The sequence below is a fragment of the Zymoseptoria tritici genome, chromosome 1, assembly GCF_000219625.1.
Source record: "Zymoseptoria tritici IPO323 chromosome 1, whole genome shotgun sequence".
Classification (NCBI taxonomy): Eukaryota; Fungi; Ascomycota; class Dothideomycetes; order Mycosphaerellales; family Mycosphaerellaceae; genus Zymoseptoria; species Zymoseptoria tritici.
In genome coordinates this window covers 845,349-860,765 of record NC_018218.1, presented here as the reverse complement: position 1 = coordinate 860,765, position 15,417 = coordinate 845,349, and the positions used below count along the sequence as shown (strand labels likewise).

The 15,417-nt window shown below is 55.0% G+C and overlaps 5 protein-coding genes across 5 annotated transcripts; 4 read left to right on the top strand and 1 right to left on the bottom strand.

Moving 5' to 3' along the window:
* Nucleotides 1–203: 203 nt before the first annotated feature.
* Nucleotides 204–797, top strand: MYCGRDRAFT_78133 (uncharacterized protein; the record flags this gene model as incomplete). Its single annotated transcript, XM_003857657.1, has 1 exon — nt 204–797. A coding segment is annotated over one exon (437 nt), but the record flags the coding sequence as incomplete, so codon positions are not given.
* Nucleotides 798–3,057: 2,260 nt separating this feature from the next.
* MgSNF1 (carbon catabolite derepressing protein kinase) lies at nt 3,058–5,681 on the bottom strand (the record flags this gene model as incomplete). The annotated part of the gene is made up of 2 exons (XM_003855885.1): nt 3,058–4,532; nt 4,632–5,681. 2 exons carry the CDS (start codon nt 5,679–5,681, stop codon nt 3,279–3,281), a joined length of 2,304 nt encoding a protein of 767 aa, XP_003855933.1.
* A 1,579-nt stretch (nt 5,682–7,260) lies between these two features.
* MYCGRDRAFT_88783 (uncharacterized protein) lies at nt 7,261–8,292 on the top strand (the record flags this gene model as incomplete). The annotated part of the gene is made up of 1 exon (XM_003857658.1): nt 7,261–8,292. One exon carries the CDS (start codon nt 7,261–7,263, stop codon nt 8,290–8,292), a length of 1,032 nt encoding a protein of 343 aa, XP_003857706.1.
* Nucleotides 8,293–9,105: 813 nt separating this feature from the next.
* MYCGRDRAFT_26233 (uncharacterized protein) lies at nt 9,106–9,780 on the top strand (the record flags this gene model as incomplete). The annotated part of the gene is made up of 1 exon (XM_003857659.1): nt 9,106–9,780. A coding segment is annotated over one exon (675 nt), but the record flags the coding sequence as incomplete, so codon positions are not given.
* Nucleotides 9,781–13,925: 4,145 nt separating this feature from the next.
* MYCGRDRAFT_102052 (uncharacterized protein) lies at nt 13,926–14,827 on the top strand (the record flags this gene model as incomplete). The annotated part of the gene is made up of 3 exons (XM_003857660.1): nt 13,926–14,061; nt 14,136–14,396; nt 14,459–14,827. The coding sequence occupies 3 exons, from the start codon at nt 14,023–14,025 to the stop codon at nt 14,657–14,659; spliced, it is 501 nt and encodes a 166-aa protein (XP_003857708.1).
* Nucleotides 14,828–15,417: the final 590 nt, after the last annotated feature.

Sequence of the window (15,417 nt, the reverse complement as noted above, 5' to 3'; positions counted from 1 at the left end):
CGATAGCACTCCTGCTACTGTTGAGGTTGCGGAGCCACTGGGTGAGCATGAGGCAGATAAGTCTGTCGAAGAGACACAGGCTGTACCCGAGGTCGTGGAGGAGGCTCAGGCCGAGGCCGAACCATCGGCCGCTGCAGCATCGACGGACGAGGCTGTGGCCGATGGGCAGGCCTCTGATCCCGCAGGCCACAATGATGGCGAGATTGAAGCAAAGACTGCTGAACCGGAGACTGCCGAAGTGGAGACGGAAGCAATGAAAGAGCCTGTGGTGGAGACAGCGGAGGAACCAGTCGAAGCAGAAAGCATATCGACTCCAGCTGAAACACCTGCTGAAGTCGCCAACGCGGCGTGCGACGAGGCAAAGGAGGGAGAGGACGAACCTCCCAATACGGACCCGGCTGACGACCACGATACGTCCGGTGATGGTGGGTCCCAAGCCGAAGAGGCTACACAACCCCTCGACGCCGACTCGAAAGACTCTACGGCCGATGACTCGGGAGATCACACCCAACACCAAGACTCGGAAGACAAGCCAGACGCTAGTGCTGTTCCCGAGGTAGCCAAGGAAAGTGAGGAGAGCCCTCCTGATAGTGCGATCGACTTGAGCGCAGATGCAGCTTGGGAAGATAAAGAAGTGGAGGGCGAAAGCACTCATCAGTCCGAGGAGCAGAGCGACGAGGCAGCGAGTGAGACGGAGGGTGAAGAAGAGGCAGGAGAAGAAAGTGCGGCGGTTACTGCCGACGATGATGCTGCAAGTGTCGAAGATGTCGGCGATGATGCGATACCTGACGCGAAGGAAGCCGTCGTGGAAGCCATAGTGGAAGCAGTCGTCATTGAAGAAGCTGTCGCCGAAGAAGCCGCCATTGAAGAAGCTGCCGTTGAAGAAGCTGCCGTTGAAGAAGCCGCCGTTGAAGAAGCCGCCGTTGAAGAAGCCGCCGTTGAAGAAGCCGCCGTTGAAGAAGCCGCCGTTGAAGAAGCCGCCGTTGAAGAAGTCGCCGTGGAAGAAGTCGCTGTTGAAGAAGCTGTTGCCGAAGAGGCTGTCGTGGAAGAAGCGGTCGTTAAAGAAGCGGACGTTAAAGAAGCGGACGTTAAGGAAGCTGTCGCCGAAGAAGCTGTGCCCAAAGAGGCCGCGGTCGAAGATGCCATCGTCGAAGAGGCCGCGGTCGAAGAAGTCAAAACTGAGGAAAATGTCGAGGAAGAAGCCGTCGCTGAAAAGGCTGCCGTCGATGGCGATAGTGACAAGGTCGACAAAGCGCCGGACGCCGCGGCTACAGAGGTCGAGGAACAAGTGCCTCCGACCGATACTGTGGAGGATGGAAAGGATCCCGTTCAGGAAACTCCTCCTGAGGTACAAGAGGATTCAGCTGCTCCTGAGCCGCCTGTAGCTCCCGATCCTGGTCCGACGGACGAGGTCCTTGCCCAAGAAGCTCCTCTGGATACTGCTGCCGAGCCAGAACCGGAGCCATCAGTCGAAGAACCACCGATTCCTGAGACTAGCCAGGTTGACCCTGAGCCAGTGGTGGACAACACTGAACAAGACGAACCCGCCGCCGATCCGCCTGCCATTGACGGCGGAGAGTCACCACCCGCCGCTGTGGAAGAAGTGCTTGTAGAAGAGCCACCTCCCGAACCCGCTGAGCCTGTTGTTGTAGAAGAGCCCCCTCCCGAACCCGCTGAGCCTGTAGTCGAGGAAGAGCCCCCTCCCGAACCCGCTGAGCCTGTAGTCGAGGAAGAGCCCCCTCCCGAACCCGCTGAGCCTGTAGTCGAGGAAGAACCTACCGCACCGCCTGAAGATCCGCCAGCCGCGCCAGACGTACCGGATCCCGAGCCTTTGATCCCGCCGCCACCTGTCGTTGCTCCCGATGCCACTCCACCATCTCCGACTCTCAGTCGCAAAGGCGCCAGCGTCAGAAAATCAAAACGCAGCAAAAACAGCAGTGATCCCAAATCATCCAGAAGCGACAAACCTCACAAGTCCTCCAGCAGCAAACGCCACTCATCATCGAGCGCGAAAGAGACGGATCAGCATACCAAGTCCCTGCGTGACTACGCCACCAAAGCCCGTCTCGTCGAGCAAGAGCGGAAACTGCTAGAGGAAGAAGAGTTGCGGAGAATCAGGCATGAAGTCAAACGAGCGGCGAGGAAAGCAGCGGCTGAAGAAATGGAGAGATTCGCCAGGGAAGAAGCCATTCGCATCGCGGAAGAGGAGAAGGAGAGACGTAGGAGGAGGAGGGAGAGGGCCAAATTGAAGGAGCGGGAGGAAGAAGAGATGAGGGTGAGGGAGGAAGAGAGATTGAGGCAGAAGCGAAGATCGAGGAAAGAGGAAGAATATCGGAGGCGGAGTGAAAAGGAGCGACCGCCGCCGCCAAAAAGACCGCTGAGCTTCCTTGGCTTCGGCGGCTCTGCTCGACCAACATCATCCTCTTCGAGACGCGACAGCGGGACGAGAACACGAGACAGCATCGACCTCGACCGCTCGGCGAGTACGCGGACAGATGAGACCAGGAGACGGAGACGCAGAACGACCTCGAGCTCCAAGAGAGAGTACCCGCCGTCGTCCGAATTGCCCGAAGATCTACCTCCGCCGGTAGCCGAAGAGGAAGTCATTTTGGAAGACCCGATGGAAGCACAAGATAGTGCACCACTACCTCCGAGATCTCGCGAGGATGAAAGACCAAGAGCCGTGAGCGGCTCACATGATGGCTCGAGCCGGAAGAGAAGGCATCGTCGTGATGATGATGAACGTCGACATCGTGAGCATCGTTCTCACCGGGTCGAGGGCCAGGAGCGGCACGAAGAGGACAAAGGAAGGAAGAAGTCAAAGGAAGCGGCGCCGAAGAAAGGGTTCTTGAGTTCGCTTTTGGGTAGGTAGATCAAGGTTCTTGTTCTCACTTCTGTGTGTCATCGGTTGGAGTCCTCCTGGAGTAGCATAGCTTGAGACACTATCTTGAGACGGTGCTGAGAAGAAACGTTTCCTAAGCCAGGATCTACACCAAGCCACACACTCTTGCTCACTTACGCACACGTTGATTTTTGTGATTTCATTCATTCATTTTTCCAGGGCTTCACGCTCTTCCTGTCGTATCTTGTCATCTGGTGACCACTTGGGCATCGGCTCATAAGGCCGAGATCATCATATGTTCCACCCAAAAAAGGCTCCGATCCAAATGCACAATCCCACTTTTCCGCCTTGCCAAAAACGCCTGAAAACTCCACCAACACCTCAGAATTCCCAGAACTCCCAGAATCCCGGATCATGCTCAAACTTCATGCTCCTCTCAGTCATTCGCCTCCGCCAACTGGATAATCAACCGACTGGCAACGTCCAGAAAGGGGAAGGGACTAGTAATCTCCTTGTCGTCCTGCGGCCTGCCGGCGCCAATCAGCGCATGACCCTCTTCGTCCTCCTCCATGTCACCCTCCCCATAGTCCTCTCCCTCCGCCAGATCTCTCGTGATGATGTCGCTCTCGTTCGATCCGGTGACTTCCCGCGCAAACCGGCGCACGAGGCGTTCGTACCCGGCGCACTTGAAGTCGACAAGGAAGAAGTCGGCTTCGATGGCATAGAGCTGAATGGTGACGTACACCCAGACGGACTCTTGCGGTTTTGGAGTGGTGCTGTTCATGGAGTTGACACGGGAATTGATCGAGCCAGGACCAGTATGCGCGACGTTCTCGGTACTTGTATGCGCACTATTGACCTGACTGTAGTAGGCGGAACCGCCGTTATTGGCCATAGTCATGGTAGCAACGCTGGCGCGGCGGTCGTGGAGGCTGACCATTGAGCCGTGCGCGGAGGCAGGGTGAGGGACGCCGGGTGCGAACATGCCATCCTTCTTGAAGCGCGCGTGAATGACCCACGGATCGTCGGGGATGTTGTAGCCCCAGCCGTTCCACTTGCCAGGACGCTTGCGGCCACGGGCTTCGCCGGAGTCGTGGCTGCCGTTGCGGCGGCTGGCGCGGCGGCGTTCTTGTTCTTCGTGGGTGGCGTACTCTGGATCAGTGCCAGAGCCCGGGTCAGAGTCGCTGTATTCGGGACTGTTGCTGCGGGTACTGGGAGCACTCTCTGGATTGTCCATCTCCTTTGGCTTTGACACCTCCCATTGAGCACCCATTTTGACCAGTGCGCGGTAAATCGCAAGCATCGCCTCGGCAGGTGAGTTACGGCTGCGAATACCAAATTGCCATTTGGTAGGGCGAACTTTCTTCGCAGGCTTACCACCGTGACCATCCGCTATGTTGGTCATTGGTTCGGGCTTGTCGGTGGCTGAACGACTGAGATTGGCGGAGCTCTTGCTGTGAGGCTTGAGGCGACGAGCTGTCGCATCCTGCTCTTCCTTGGTCCGTGGACGCTGTGGGTCATCTTCGACTGTCGCTTCCGAGTATGATCTGTCAATGTGACCTTTCATGAAGGCAGCGTGATAACCTGGAAGGGACGAGGGTAGGATGGCGACCGTCGTAGCAGGCGAGCGAGTCTCCGCCGAGAACGAAGTGTGACGAGGAGGCGCTTGTTCGTTTGGTTTTGCGGATTCCTTGGCAGTAACATTGGTTGCGGTCCGGGTTGGCGGAGTCGCCATGTGCGTGAGGAAGGGTGGCGGTGAGTTAGGGAATTCCGGCTGAGCGTCAATGACAGACGGGTTCGTCTTCATCAGGTGATTCTCCCGCACAATCAGGTACGCATCCTTGATGGCGCTTGGCTCGTCCTTTGAAAGCGCTTCTTGGACATCGCCCGGAGCATATCCCATAGTCTTGCCGAGCTTTCCGACAACACTTTCGTGAATCTGCTCCTGGACTGCCACGGGCTTGCCCTTTGCTAGCTCGGCTGGGTCAATAGCCTTAGTCGGGTCGACACCAGTGTCTAGGAAGTCCTCAACTGCAGGCTGCAGATACTCGGCCAGATCCTCCTTGAACCATGGATCCATGCGTATCTCCTGGATCGTGATGCGGTTGACAGGATTGATTTGAAGCATGCGCTTGACCAGATGCACGGCGCCGGGACTGAGGTAGCTCGGTACATTGTATGCGCCTTGGGCGATTTTCTTGAACAGAGCGGGAATGTATTCGTCGTCGAATGGAAGACGGCCGACCAGTAGGACGTAGAGGATGACACCACAACTCCATACATCGACTTCTGGACCAGCATAAAGCTTGCCGCTGATGACCTCTGGAGCGGCATAGTTGGGACTTCCACAGCTAGTTTTGAGAAAGTTGCCGTCCGTCATGATGTTGCTGAGACCAAAGTCGGCGATCTTGACGTTGAGGTTCTCGTCCAAGAGGAGATTCTCCGGCTTGAGATCGCGATGCACAATCTTGTGACGATGACAGTATTCCACCGCGCACACAATCTGTTGAAAGAATTTCCTCGCCTTGTTCTCCTGCATCTTTCCGTTCTGCACGATGTAGTCGAACAGCTCTCCGCCAGCGTATTCCAACACCATGATGATATCATTCGGAGTCGTAATGACCGTGTAGAGCTTGATGATGTGCGGGTGTCGAAGCAATTGCAAGTACTGAATCTCACGCTCAATGCGACCAGCCATATCTCTGGTAATGAGTTTGCGGCGGGAGATTATCTTGAGAGCCACCTGCTGATTGCTCACCGAGTGAACCGCCAGCTTGACCTTGCCGAAGGATCCCTCGCCCAAAGTGCGCAACACATTGTACTGTCCCAAACGAGCCATTGCCTTCTTGTTACGATCGGATTGTGGCGTGCGTTGTGCGGGACCGGGAAGCTGTGGTGTGATGGGGTTGGACTGTTGGCGGGGAGTGTCGCGTGACGGACGGCGAGCGCCGGGCATGGACAAGGAGAGATCCTCATCGTCGAGGGTGGAGGTCATCGTGTCGCGGCGAGGAGGGCGGAACCCTGAGATGTCGAATCGTGATGGGTAGGGTGAGGGTGGCCGTGGGGAGGGACGGCGACGACGCTGCTTCTCATCTGGCACTCGCGATGATATCGTAAGTGATGGTGAGGCTGCGTGCCACGTCGAAAGCAAAAGTGAATGGATGGGTCTGTCTGTCAGGTGTCAGTATCGCAATATAAGGTAGGTCGTCTGTGAAGGAGTGGTGTGGTCGGAGGCAGTGAGGTGACAGCCTGGAGAAAGAGACTGGAGACGTTCAATGGGAGGGGAACCCAAGGTGAATGTGGGGTCTGGGGTGTCTTGGTTTCATCTGACTTCACTCTTCCATCATCAACATCATCACCATCATCGAGACGTCCGATATCGAGCCAAGTACTGGCCAGGCCTTGCAATCGAAGCCGACGACGACCATGGAACATTGGTCGAGCCGGTGTCGTTCTGACTCGCCTGTCCGTTGCCTGCATCTTTAGACGGCGACCACGCCGCCGATCGAGGCAGTAAGCACAAACGCTGCGGGTCGGCGGCAATACCTTCAAAGGTACAGGTGACACGTTGGAAAGATGGAGAAGGCCAGGGACACGTGCATCTGCCATGCGTGAGAGATGCTTTGGGCGACGCGCAGGTACAAGCTGTGGAAGTCTCAATCGCCCAAAAGCGCTTCTCGGACCTCGTTTCGATGACTGCAGCAGAACGCCAGCCGTAGAATCCAGATCGTGCTCACGGTCAATCTCGATGGGCCGTCTCGTTGTCGACGTCTGCTGGATCTGTCACAGCTTTACGAGATTATTCTTCGGCCGGATTTCACCAACCTACGGCTGCTGTATGCACGTAAGCGAACACATGCCTCGACGATGTACATGCCACACGAGCATCACTGTCTGGTGATTCGTGAATCACACAAGCAGGTTTTGCGAGCAATGCGGCAGTCCTACGAAGCCGATGATCCTACGAGCCTGCGAGAAGGAATGTCACTGATAGGACGATGTGGTAGTCAAGACGCCATACTTGATGACTAGCCGCCGTGTCTTCCTGCTGGGCGCTCCAGATACTACGAGGACGCCAAAGAAGCGCGCTTCATCTCGTGGACCCTCATGTATGCGGCAGAACTATCACATTCACACGTCATCCTCGAGAACATCAAGCCGCTCCCATGGAGCGGTAGTGGTAAGACGACACCGACCTGCACAATGTACGATGGTTCGCCCCTTGACCATCTATTCCTTCTCTTTGTTTCCTGTCACCAACTCGAACAAAGCCGATCGAATATACAAGGGCATTGTGAGTGACTTGCAAAATCTGAAAGAAACACTCAACTGCTATATACATCTTCGAACAGCGCAACAATGCTGGCAGTCTCCTTTCCAAACCTCGCACCTCAACCTGCCAGTTCAAACCAACCATCATGCCGTCTCAAACCGTCCCCGAATGTCCTACTGGACCACTCCCGACATCGTACTTGCAGGACAACTACATGATCAAGAAGCTGACCAATGGATGCTTCGGCGACGTGTACGCCTCCATTCCCAAAGCTCGCGCTGACCGCATCCTCACAGCCTACAAGCGTGCTCTCGCAACGAAACGCAAGACCCTCGTCGACCTCCGCGAAGCGCTGCAAGTCGTCAAAATTTCCGACATTCCCTGCGACAACGGCTATCGCTCAGATTCCGGCGATGATCTCAATCTGGAAGTCGACATTCTGCAGCGTTTCGCTCCCGCCTCATCTTCTAACATCGTGAGTGTTCTCTCCTGTGATCCTCTGCGCGAAGGTAAGAACTGGTACACCCTCGAACTGCTGACCGCCGGCTCCCTCGAGGATCTGCTCGAAGCATACACCGAGCCCAGCTCTACCATGCCTTTCTGCCCGGAAGCGTTCATCTGGCACATTCTACACCAACTCACCTCCGCGCTACTGCTCATCCACTTCGGCATCGTCGGTGATCAACGCCTCCGCAACCTCCCAGCAAGCCGCCACGGAGACGTGCATCTTGGCAACCTACTCATGCGCAAGCCCGACCCGAACAGCCCCTCTTCCTTCCGCGACTACCCAGACATCGTCCTCGCAGACTTCGGCCAAGCTCGTCCTCTCCCGACTAATTCCGCAGCGCGCTCCCGCGCAATGAGCTTCCATCGACAAGTCCGCGATGCCAAAGATGGTATTGCAGCGGTGGAACGCGTTGCGCGCACAGGTACGTTTTACGGAGCGAACTTGGCCACAATTTGGGATGACTTTTCGAGTCTACTGAGGAGCGAAAATAATGAGTCCGGAGAGAATGAGGATCTGATGCACAAGATGTTGGCTTTGAGACGGGCGGCGGCTCAAAGGAGGGAGTCGAGGTATGAGCCGCTGCCGGAGAGGGTGAGTGCGTGGATGGCACGGGAGACGGTGAGTTGGGAAGAGTTGGAGGAGGTCTTTGCGGTATTGAAGTCTTCGTGAGATGATCGTTCTTGTGGAGACTCGTTATGGCGATGAGGCTGGACCTTGGAAAGTATACGGTAGTCATCCTCGCACCAGTGAGTGCGGACGTTCGTCCGGCGCTCCGGTACTAGTACAGCCAACAATGCACGTCGATTGAACGACTTCGAGTCATGTTTCCTTTATTTCCTCCCACTGTACAATTCACATGCCACCTGTAACTCGATACATCGTGTATCTCAGCTCCGGTCCAGCCAAAACCCTCATGTTCATCAATCAATGTATCAACGCCGAAACCCGCATAAAATGATCGACACTTTCGGTCCCCACCCGAGTCAAGCATCGATCTCAAATCTAAAGGCCGCGTCACAGTTCAGGAGACTGGTCACGCGACCATCGCCTCTTCATCAACTTTGACATTCTTCATTACCTTACAGCTCAGAGTGGCCGGACCAGCAGGTGTTGTTACTGTTACGAGCTTTGCCAATGCTCCGGAAAGTGAAAGCCGGCGCCATACGATGGTAGCATCCTTACGATTCTGGTTCCGCCTGCGAATGTAACATCTTCCTCCTCACGACATTGCTATCCCAGCAGTCATTGGAATGCGCATCTGGACTTGGATCCGGCCATAAAATTGCATAGCAACATATTCAGATTCAGCATAGCTCGTCCACTACAACCAATTTCCAATCCTCCCAAATTCACATGAAACATCTCTACAAAGCAACCACAATGCTACTACCACTCTCCACCTTCACCTTCCTCCTCACCCTCCTCACCCTCCCTCCATCCGCCACCGCCCGTCCGCCCGGAATCCGCTACAAAGATCCCGACCCTGCCAACAAATACTTCCACGAATCCGTCTTCTCCGGACATTACTCAGACCACTTCTCCAGCACCCGCCTCCCACTGGATCAACAATCAGCCCACCTCTCCGCCCTCATAGGCGCATACCTCCACACCACCACCCACCTCATCAACGTCACGACCTGGCTCGCCCACGGCACCCTTCTAGGCTGGTACTGGAACGGCTTCATCCTCCCCTGGGACTCGGACGTGGACGTCATGGTCGATGAGGATACCATGGGTATATTCGCGACGAAGTGGAATATGTCGACTTGGGAATTCGACGATGGGGAAGGGAAAGGTGGAGTGAAGAAGTACGTGTTGGATGTCAACCCGCATTGGGTCGATCGGAGTAAGGATGAGGACAATAAAATCGACGCGAGATTCTTGGATATGGAGAGTGGGTTGTTTATTGACATTACGACATTGCGAGGCAATGGCTTTAAAATGAATGGTGGGGATGTGGAGGTCATGACGGTGAAAGATGGACACCATTATGCTTACGATGATGTGTTTCCGTTGAGAGAGAGTCGATTCGAGGGCGCGCCGGCGTGGGTGCCGTTTGCGTATCCGGAAATTTTGGCCGAGGAGTATGGCGAGGATGCGTTGGTGGATGTGTATCACAAGAAGCATTTGTTTGATGGAAAGGTGGGCAAGTGGGTGCCGCATATGGCGCCTTGGTTGGGAGGGGAGATTCAGATTGAAATTGAGGGAGGAAGTTGACACGGTCGAGGCCGGAGAAAGGACGTGGATGAGGGTTGGTCTCTTGATTGCAACGGAGTGCTGCTTGTCGTTACATTCAGGACGTCGTGCAAGGACCAATTTGCTCGCCACACGCATCGACTCACTTGTCGACACGCCCGGTCCATCTCTGGTACACTCATCTCGCGCCCGGAAGCAAACCCCGATGTCCGAACAAACAAGTTGATGCGTGCGACGTTACTCCGGAGGAGCATAGCAACCGCAATGGTTCGCCTCACTATACACGATGCAAGGTCAGTACACTCCCGGCACATCGACTGTACTTCAGCGGGAAGAGCGGATATGGATGTCAGCAGGCGACAAATGGAAAGCAAACATGGAGCATACCGTGCGAGGCGGTCCCGCGAGCACGGGACTGGCGAGGCCGATGAAGACGGCGGCGTACAGCACCTTCGCACATCGGAGTGCTCACCTTTCGAACATTGTCTAAGGTTAATGACCTGATTAGAGCTGGCCAGATTAAATCCGCAAGATCCATATCAGCGGGTGGACTAGGTTGGCCACGCGGACGTATCTTTCGACCACTACGGACTAGATCAAGCCAGCTATATAGAGCAGGCGCTAACCCGAACGAAGACCCTTTGCGACAGGCAACCTACCGGCATCTTACTTCTCGATTCTGTCGACAGCGACAGCGAAGGCGAACAACATCGTACGAAGATTCCGAGTGCGAGGATCGGCTGCTACTCTACGTCTCTATCAATGCATGGAAGTATTCCGACTTGCACCGGAAGTCGCGTATTGCTATGCTAGACAGGGTAATATCGTCCACAGAACGGTCCATTTAGTCCGTACGGTAGCCCACGCGGACAAACCTATGTTCCACTATGGATGGCCACCCCTAGACCTAATTACAAGGAAGTGGGCTAGCTCGGTCCCAGACATGGCCCCTTGAGCCTGTAAGTGCCCACCAAGGTGAGCACTCCGATGTGCGAAGGTGCTGTACTGTGAGCAGCTTCATTGTTTTGGTTTGGTGTCTTCGTTGCGGCCTGTTGGGTCTATGTTGTCGGGCAAGAGTTTCGTGCCTCTTCGTTGTCGGTCCTGAGTTCGGGTCCTGAGTTCGGGACAAGTGGACGACGAGGGAGCGAGTCAGCCGTCTTCTGTGCTCTTCTCCATCTCGCGAATGGCGGAAGTTGTCGGTATGGCTCACAGGGTTGAACGACATGGACTTGAAAGACGTGATCAGGTATCCATGTCGATCAGCTGGACCGCAACGATCGGACCAATCCCATCGAGTGTGAACCACGCCGTCGGTCTGACTGTTTGAACACTTTGTGGTCCATTCCATGCATGTAACGCTACCGCGAGGCCAGACCACAAGGATCGAGCCAGTCTCAGCATAGTCCAACCCTGCGATATACGAGGTCGACTCCGTATGAGCTGCTATAAAAAAATCCCTGATTGCGCAGACCGCCCTTTTACAACGAAGATGCCTGGTCAGTACACCGGCACCGCCGGCGCACTTCGATACTTCTTATGGGCAGCTCGCCCACTCTCTGTCGCACCCTCCGTCTCGACTGTCTTCCCACACATCGAAGATCTTTTTGGCCCACGCGCTCTCCGCAAAATCAACAAACAAACATGAAGCTCCAAATCTACGGACTCCTCGCAACCGCCGTCGCTCTGGCGGTCGCCGAATGGCAACCTTGTGCGCACGGAGAAGGAGGTACATCGTCCGTTCAACCCGAGCTTGGAGGTCTATACTAACGATCTCAACAGAGTCCTGCGCGATCTGGACCACATGCTGCGATGGAAGAGTCTGCGTTCAGGAAGGCTCTGGCAAAGTTTGTCGACGTATGCTGATTCCCTACCTTGATCAACGGCCGACAAAATATACTGACCAATTGACAGATACGTGCGAGAAAGGAGGGAGCTGGTGCCCACCTCCGAAGTACTGTGCAGGGGATCCCTTCTACGGGCTTGGTGGGTCGTGTGTCTCGCCTCCAGCATGAGGTGGTGCTCCAGCAAAGTCGTCTTCAGGAGGTCGTACAGGAAAGCCTCCTTCAGGGAGAGGTCGTCCAGGAAAGCCTCCAGGAGGAGAGGCTCGTCCATGAGGAGATGGTGAGGGGCAGCTCGCTCCCACTGTACTCTACAGAGGCATGCGGGTTCTGAAGAGCGCGATTTTGGGATCGGGTGGACTGGATCGGGGCATTGAAGGGCGAACATATGTACATTCTTCGGCGTGCAATCGCGCTCTCGGGCAAGGTCGGATCTTCTCGTCATACGTATCGCCGGTATTGCAGTATGTCCATCCCGTATCGCGAGTCATGTCTGCGTCGGCATAGCTGAGACAGCGCCCGATGATGTAAAGGATCTGTCAACATGGAGATATTGACCGAGGAGAGAAGATTGGCCGGCCTTGTTTTAACAGGAGTGCCATGCGATATGCCTGGCTGGCCGAGGAAGCTGCTATAAGGATGTACCATCCATGACCTCGCAATTCGCCCTGTTGGTTCTTGAAGAATAGGGCTATTCATCGCCGTTAGTGGCTCGCCCGCTCTTTCCGTCCGGTCCTCCTGTTGCCGAACTGTCCACATCTCCAAGATTCCTCTTCCCAACATGCCCACCGCTGGCACCATATCTCGCATCCGAAGCCAGTACCCGACGTTCGAGGAAAGAAATGAAGCTCTACATCTACGCAATCCTCGCCATCGCTGTCGAAGCCGCTCGGAAACATGGCCATCGAACAGATGTCCCAGACGACTGGTCACGCTGCGTAAACGGAGACGCAAACGGAGAAGAAGGCGGTATGTCGCCATGCAACGACAGAATTTAGGTCCAAACTGGGTCTTTTGACAGCGGACTGCAGCATCTGGACGACATGCTGTGGTTTTTACGGTTGCGGAGATGATAAGAAATGTCATCATATGTGGAGTTACCTTGTCAACCACCACCTGTTTTTGTGCGATTCCGACCAGATGTACTGACTATGGCTGGCTGCTAGTGAAATGTGAAGTGGGCGGAAAGTGGTGTCCGACATTCCACTTATGCACGATCAGTGGGCCGGATAGTTTTTGTTACTGAAGGAGGTGCCTGGGAGCAGCACCTATCCACTGTCTGCTGCCGGAGGAATGGGGTACGTTGTCGGGGTTGCGTGCCTTGGATTGGGTGGAATTGGGCCGTTGTGTTATCGAGAAGATTGATGAGGAGGAGGAGAGAAGGAAGAGGAAGAGGAAGAGTAGGAGAAGCGGAAGAGGAAGAAAGACGTCTTTCAGCAGGCACAGTCTGCTTCTACTCACCTCTCTCTGATCTCTCCGTGTGGTTGTTGTACATCTGTTTTGCGAGGGCGACCTGTCATTTATCAAACATGCACGACATATTCTCCGCGTGGGATCTTCCTTGGAACGTGTCTGCCGATCTCAATCGGGCTTGCGAACGGTAGCGGAACGGGATGCACGGATGTTGATTGAACTTTGCTGAGTTTCCTGTGCGAGGCGCATGGTGATGGTTATTTGTAAGAGTGTAGGAGAAGGAAGAGACTCGAAGTCTGCAGGATCGCATCGCAGCGATTCGTTCACAGTCGCAACCAGCACACAGCGTGAATGCAAGGACAGGGCACCCTGGTATTCGGGCCTGTGGAATGCGGCCTACAACCCGGTCACACGCCTCACTCGGTGCGGAGAAGCATCACGACTGTGGCTCTTGATTTTCGAAAACGTCGCCATCCAATGATCCGAACAAAGCCACATTTTCACGCTCGGATCATCCAAAGAGAAACGCGCAGAGAGGGCCAGACCTCCGCGAGGGAATTCACAATAGCAGAGCCGCAAGAATGACCGCATGCACACACAAATGTCGGTCAAGCTCACATCGTCGAGTGCATGACCAATTCTCTACATGATGATGAGGTAAATACGGGCAATACTTTGGACGAGTCAATGATGATGATGATGCAGATGATGAGAGTTGGGTGGTCGAGAAAAGTCAAAGTTGTGACTGGCAGCGAGCTTGTTCCTCCCCGCTACGTCAACGGCCGTCCGATCCTCTGCTTCCGGTCTTTTAGAGTACCTTGGATCCGCTCCCTTTCCTTCTTCTCACCTTTGCATTCCACTCCCAGATCCTCTCTCTCGTCCTCTACGCCACACTTCCTCCTTCGACACCACCGTCGTCTCATCTCGCAACACCCTCACTACCACCATCGCAATGGCAAACATCATTAACTTGGCCCTTCGTGGCTTCCAGGTACGCGCTTCCTCGATCTTCCGACCCGCGCAAAGCTCTCAAAACATGCCAACTAACACGTCTCCGCGACACAGTTCTTCTGCACGCTCATCGTCATGGCTCTCGTCGGTAACATGATCGCCATGGGCGCCGACCCTGCCGTCGTCAACTACACCATGTTCTGCGCCGTCATCGCCATGCTCGCGCTCATTTTCCTGATCCCTGCGACCATCAAGGAGGAGTGGTCCATCATGCCCGCGATCCCATTCGCTCTTGACGCCATCATTGTCCTCTTCTGGTTCTGCGCGGCCGTCGCTCTCGCCGCTAGACTCGGTGCGCACAGCTGCAGCAACAATGTGAGTCGCTTGTGCAAAATACCACTGCGAACATCGTGCAACGACTGACGCTTCAATCGCAGGACTACCTCCGAAGCAACTCTGTCATTCGCGGCGCTTCTCAGCGTGGATCCGCCTGCCGCGAAGGCCAGGCCGCCACCGCATTCCTCTGGTTCGGCTGGGCCGCGTTCGTTGGCTCCCTCGTCTTCACCGGACTCGGCCTCAAGGGCGGCTCCCCAGCTCGTGGTGGCATCCGTCGCGGACCGGCTATGAGCCAGGTTTAAGAATGGACTCGAACAGCTCGAGAGTACCACTGTGTCAGGATACCATAAACAGCACGTCGCGATGGGAGGCATTGAAGGATGAACTGTCGCGGTCGGAGAACCAAGAAAACACGAAAACAACGAAACCTATACCAAAACAACAGCACCTCGACCGATGTTGGACTTTCCGAACGAAGACCGGACCGCAGTTATCTCTTGTAACGACTCTCGTATCTATCTTCTGTCGCGAGGTGCATCCACGGCGATGCTATCGACAGAAAGAGTTGTTCGCCGCGCGTTCGATCTCTCATTTTCTCACTGGACGGAACGAAGTTTGGATGATGTGTGAGCGCTCGGGAGAAGAGGGAGAGGACGCATGCGTGCAACGACGACGAAAATTAATTAATGTGTAACTTCCTCCTTGCTCTGTTTTCCGCGAATACCAATGAAGCAATGTTGACTTGCATCGCTCGCGTCTTCCGCTAATCAAATATTCCAGCGAGCACACTACAATCAGCTTGTTGACTTCGCCGTTGAAGAGAAGGACGCCTTGAACAACATGCTAGCACGTGCCCGTTGGGCTGTCATCCAATTACATCATGATCGCAATATTGCGATGGATCGGGTGGCGCGCGTGTAATTTCCAAAGCGCAGCGGATGGCTTATCGGTAGACGGTAGACGGCGCATGCCGAGGACCGGTCGATCATGCAAATGATGTCGATGTTACTCGATGATCCTCGTACATCTCAGACATCAGCTGTAAAACCTGTGAACGGTA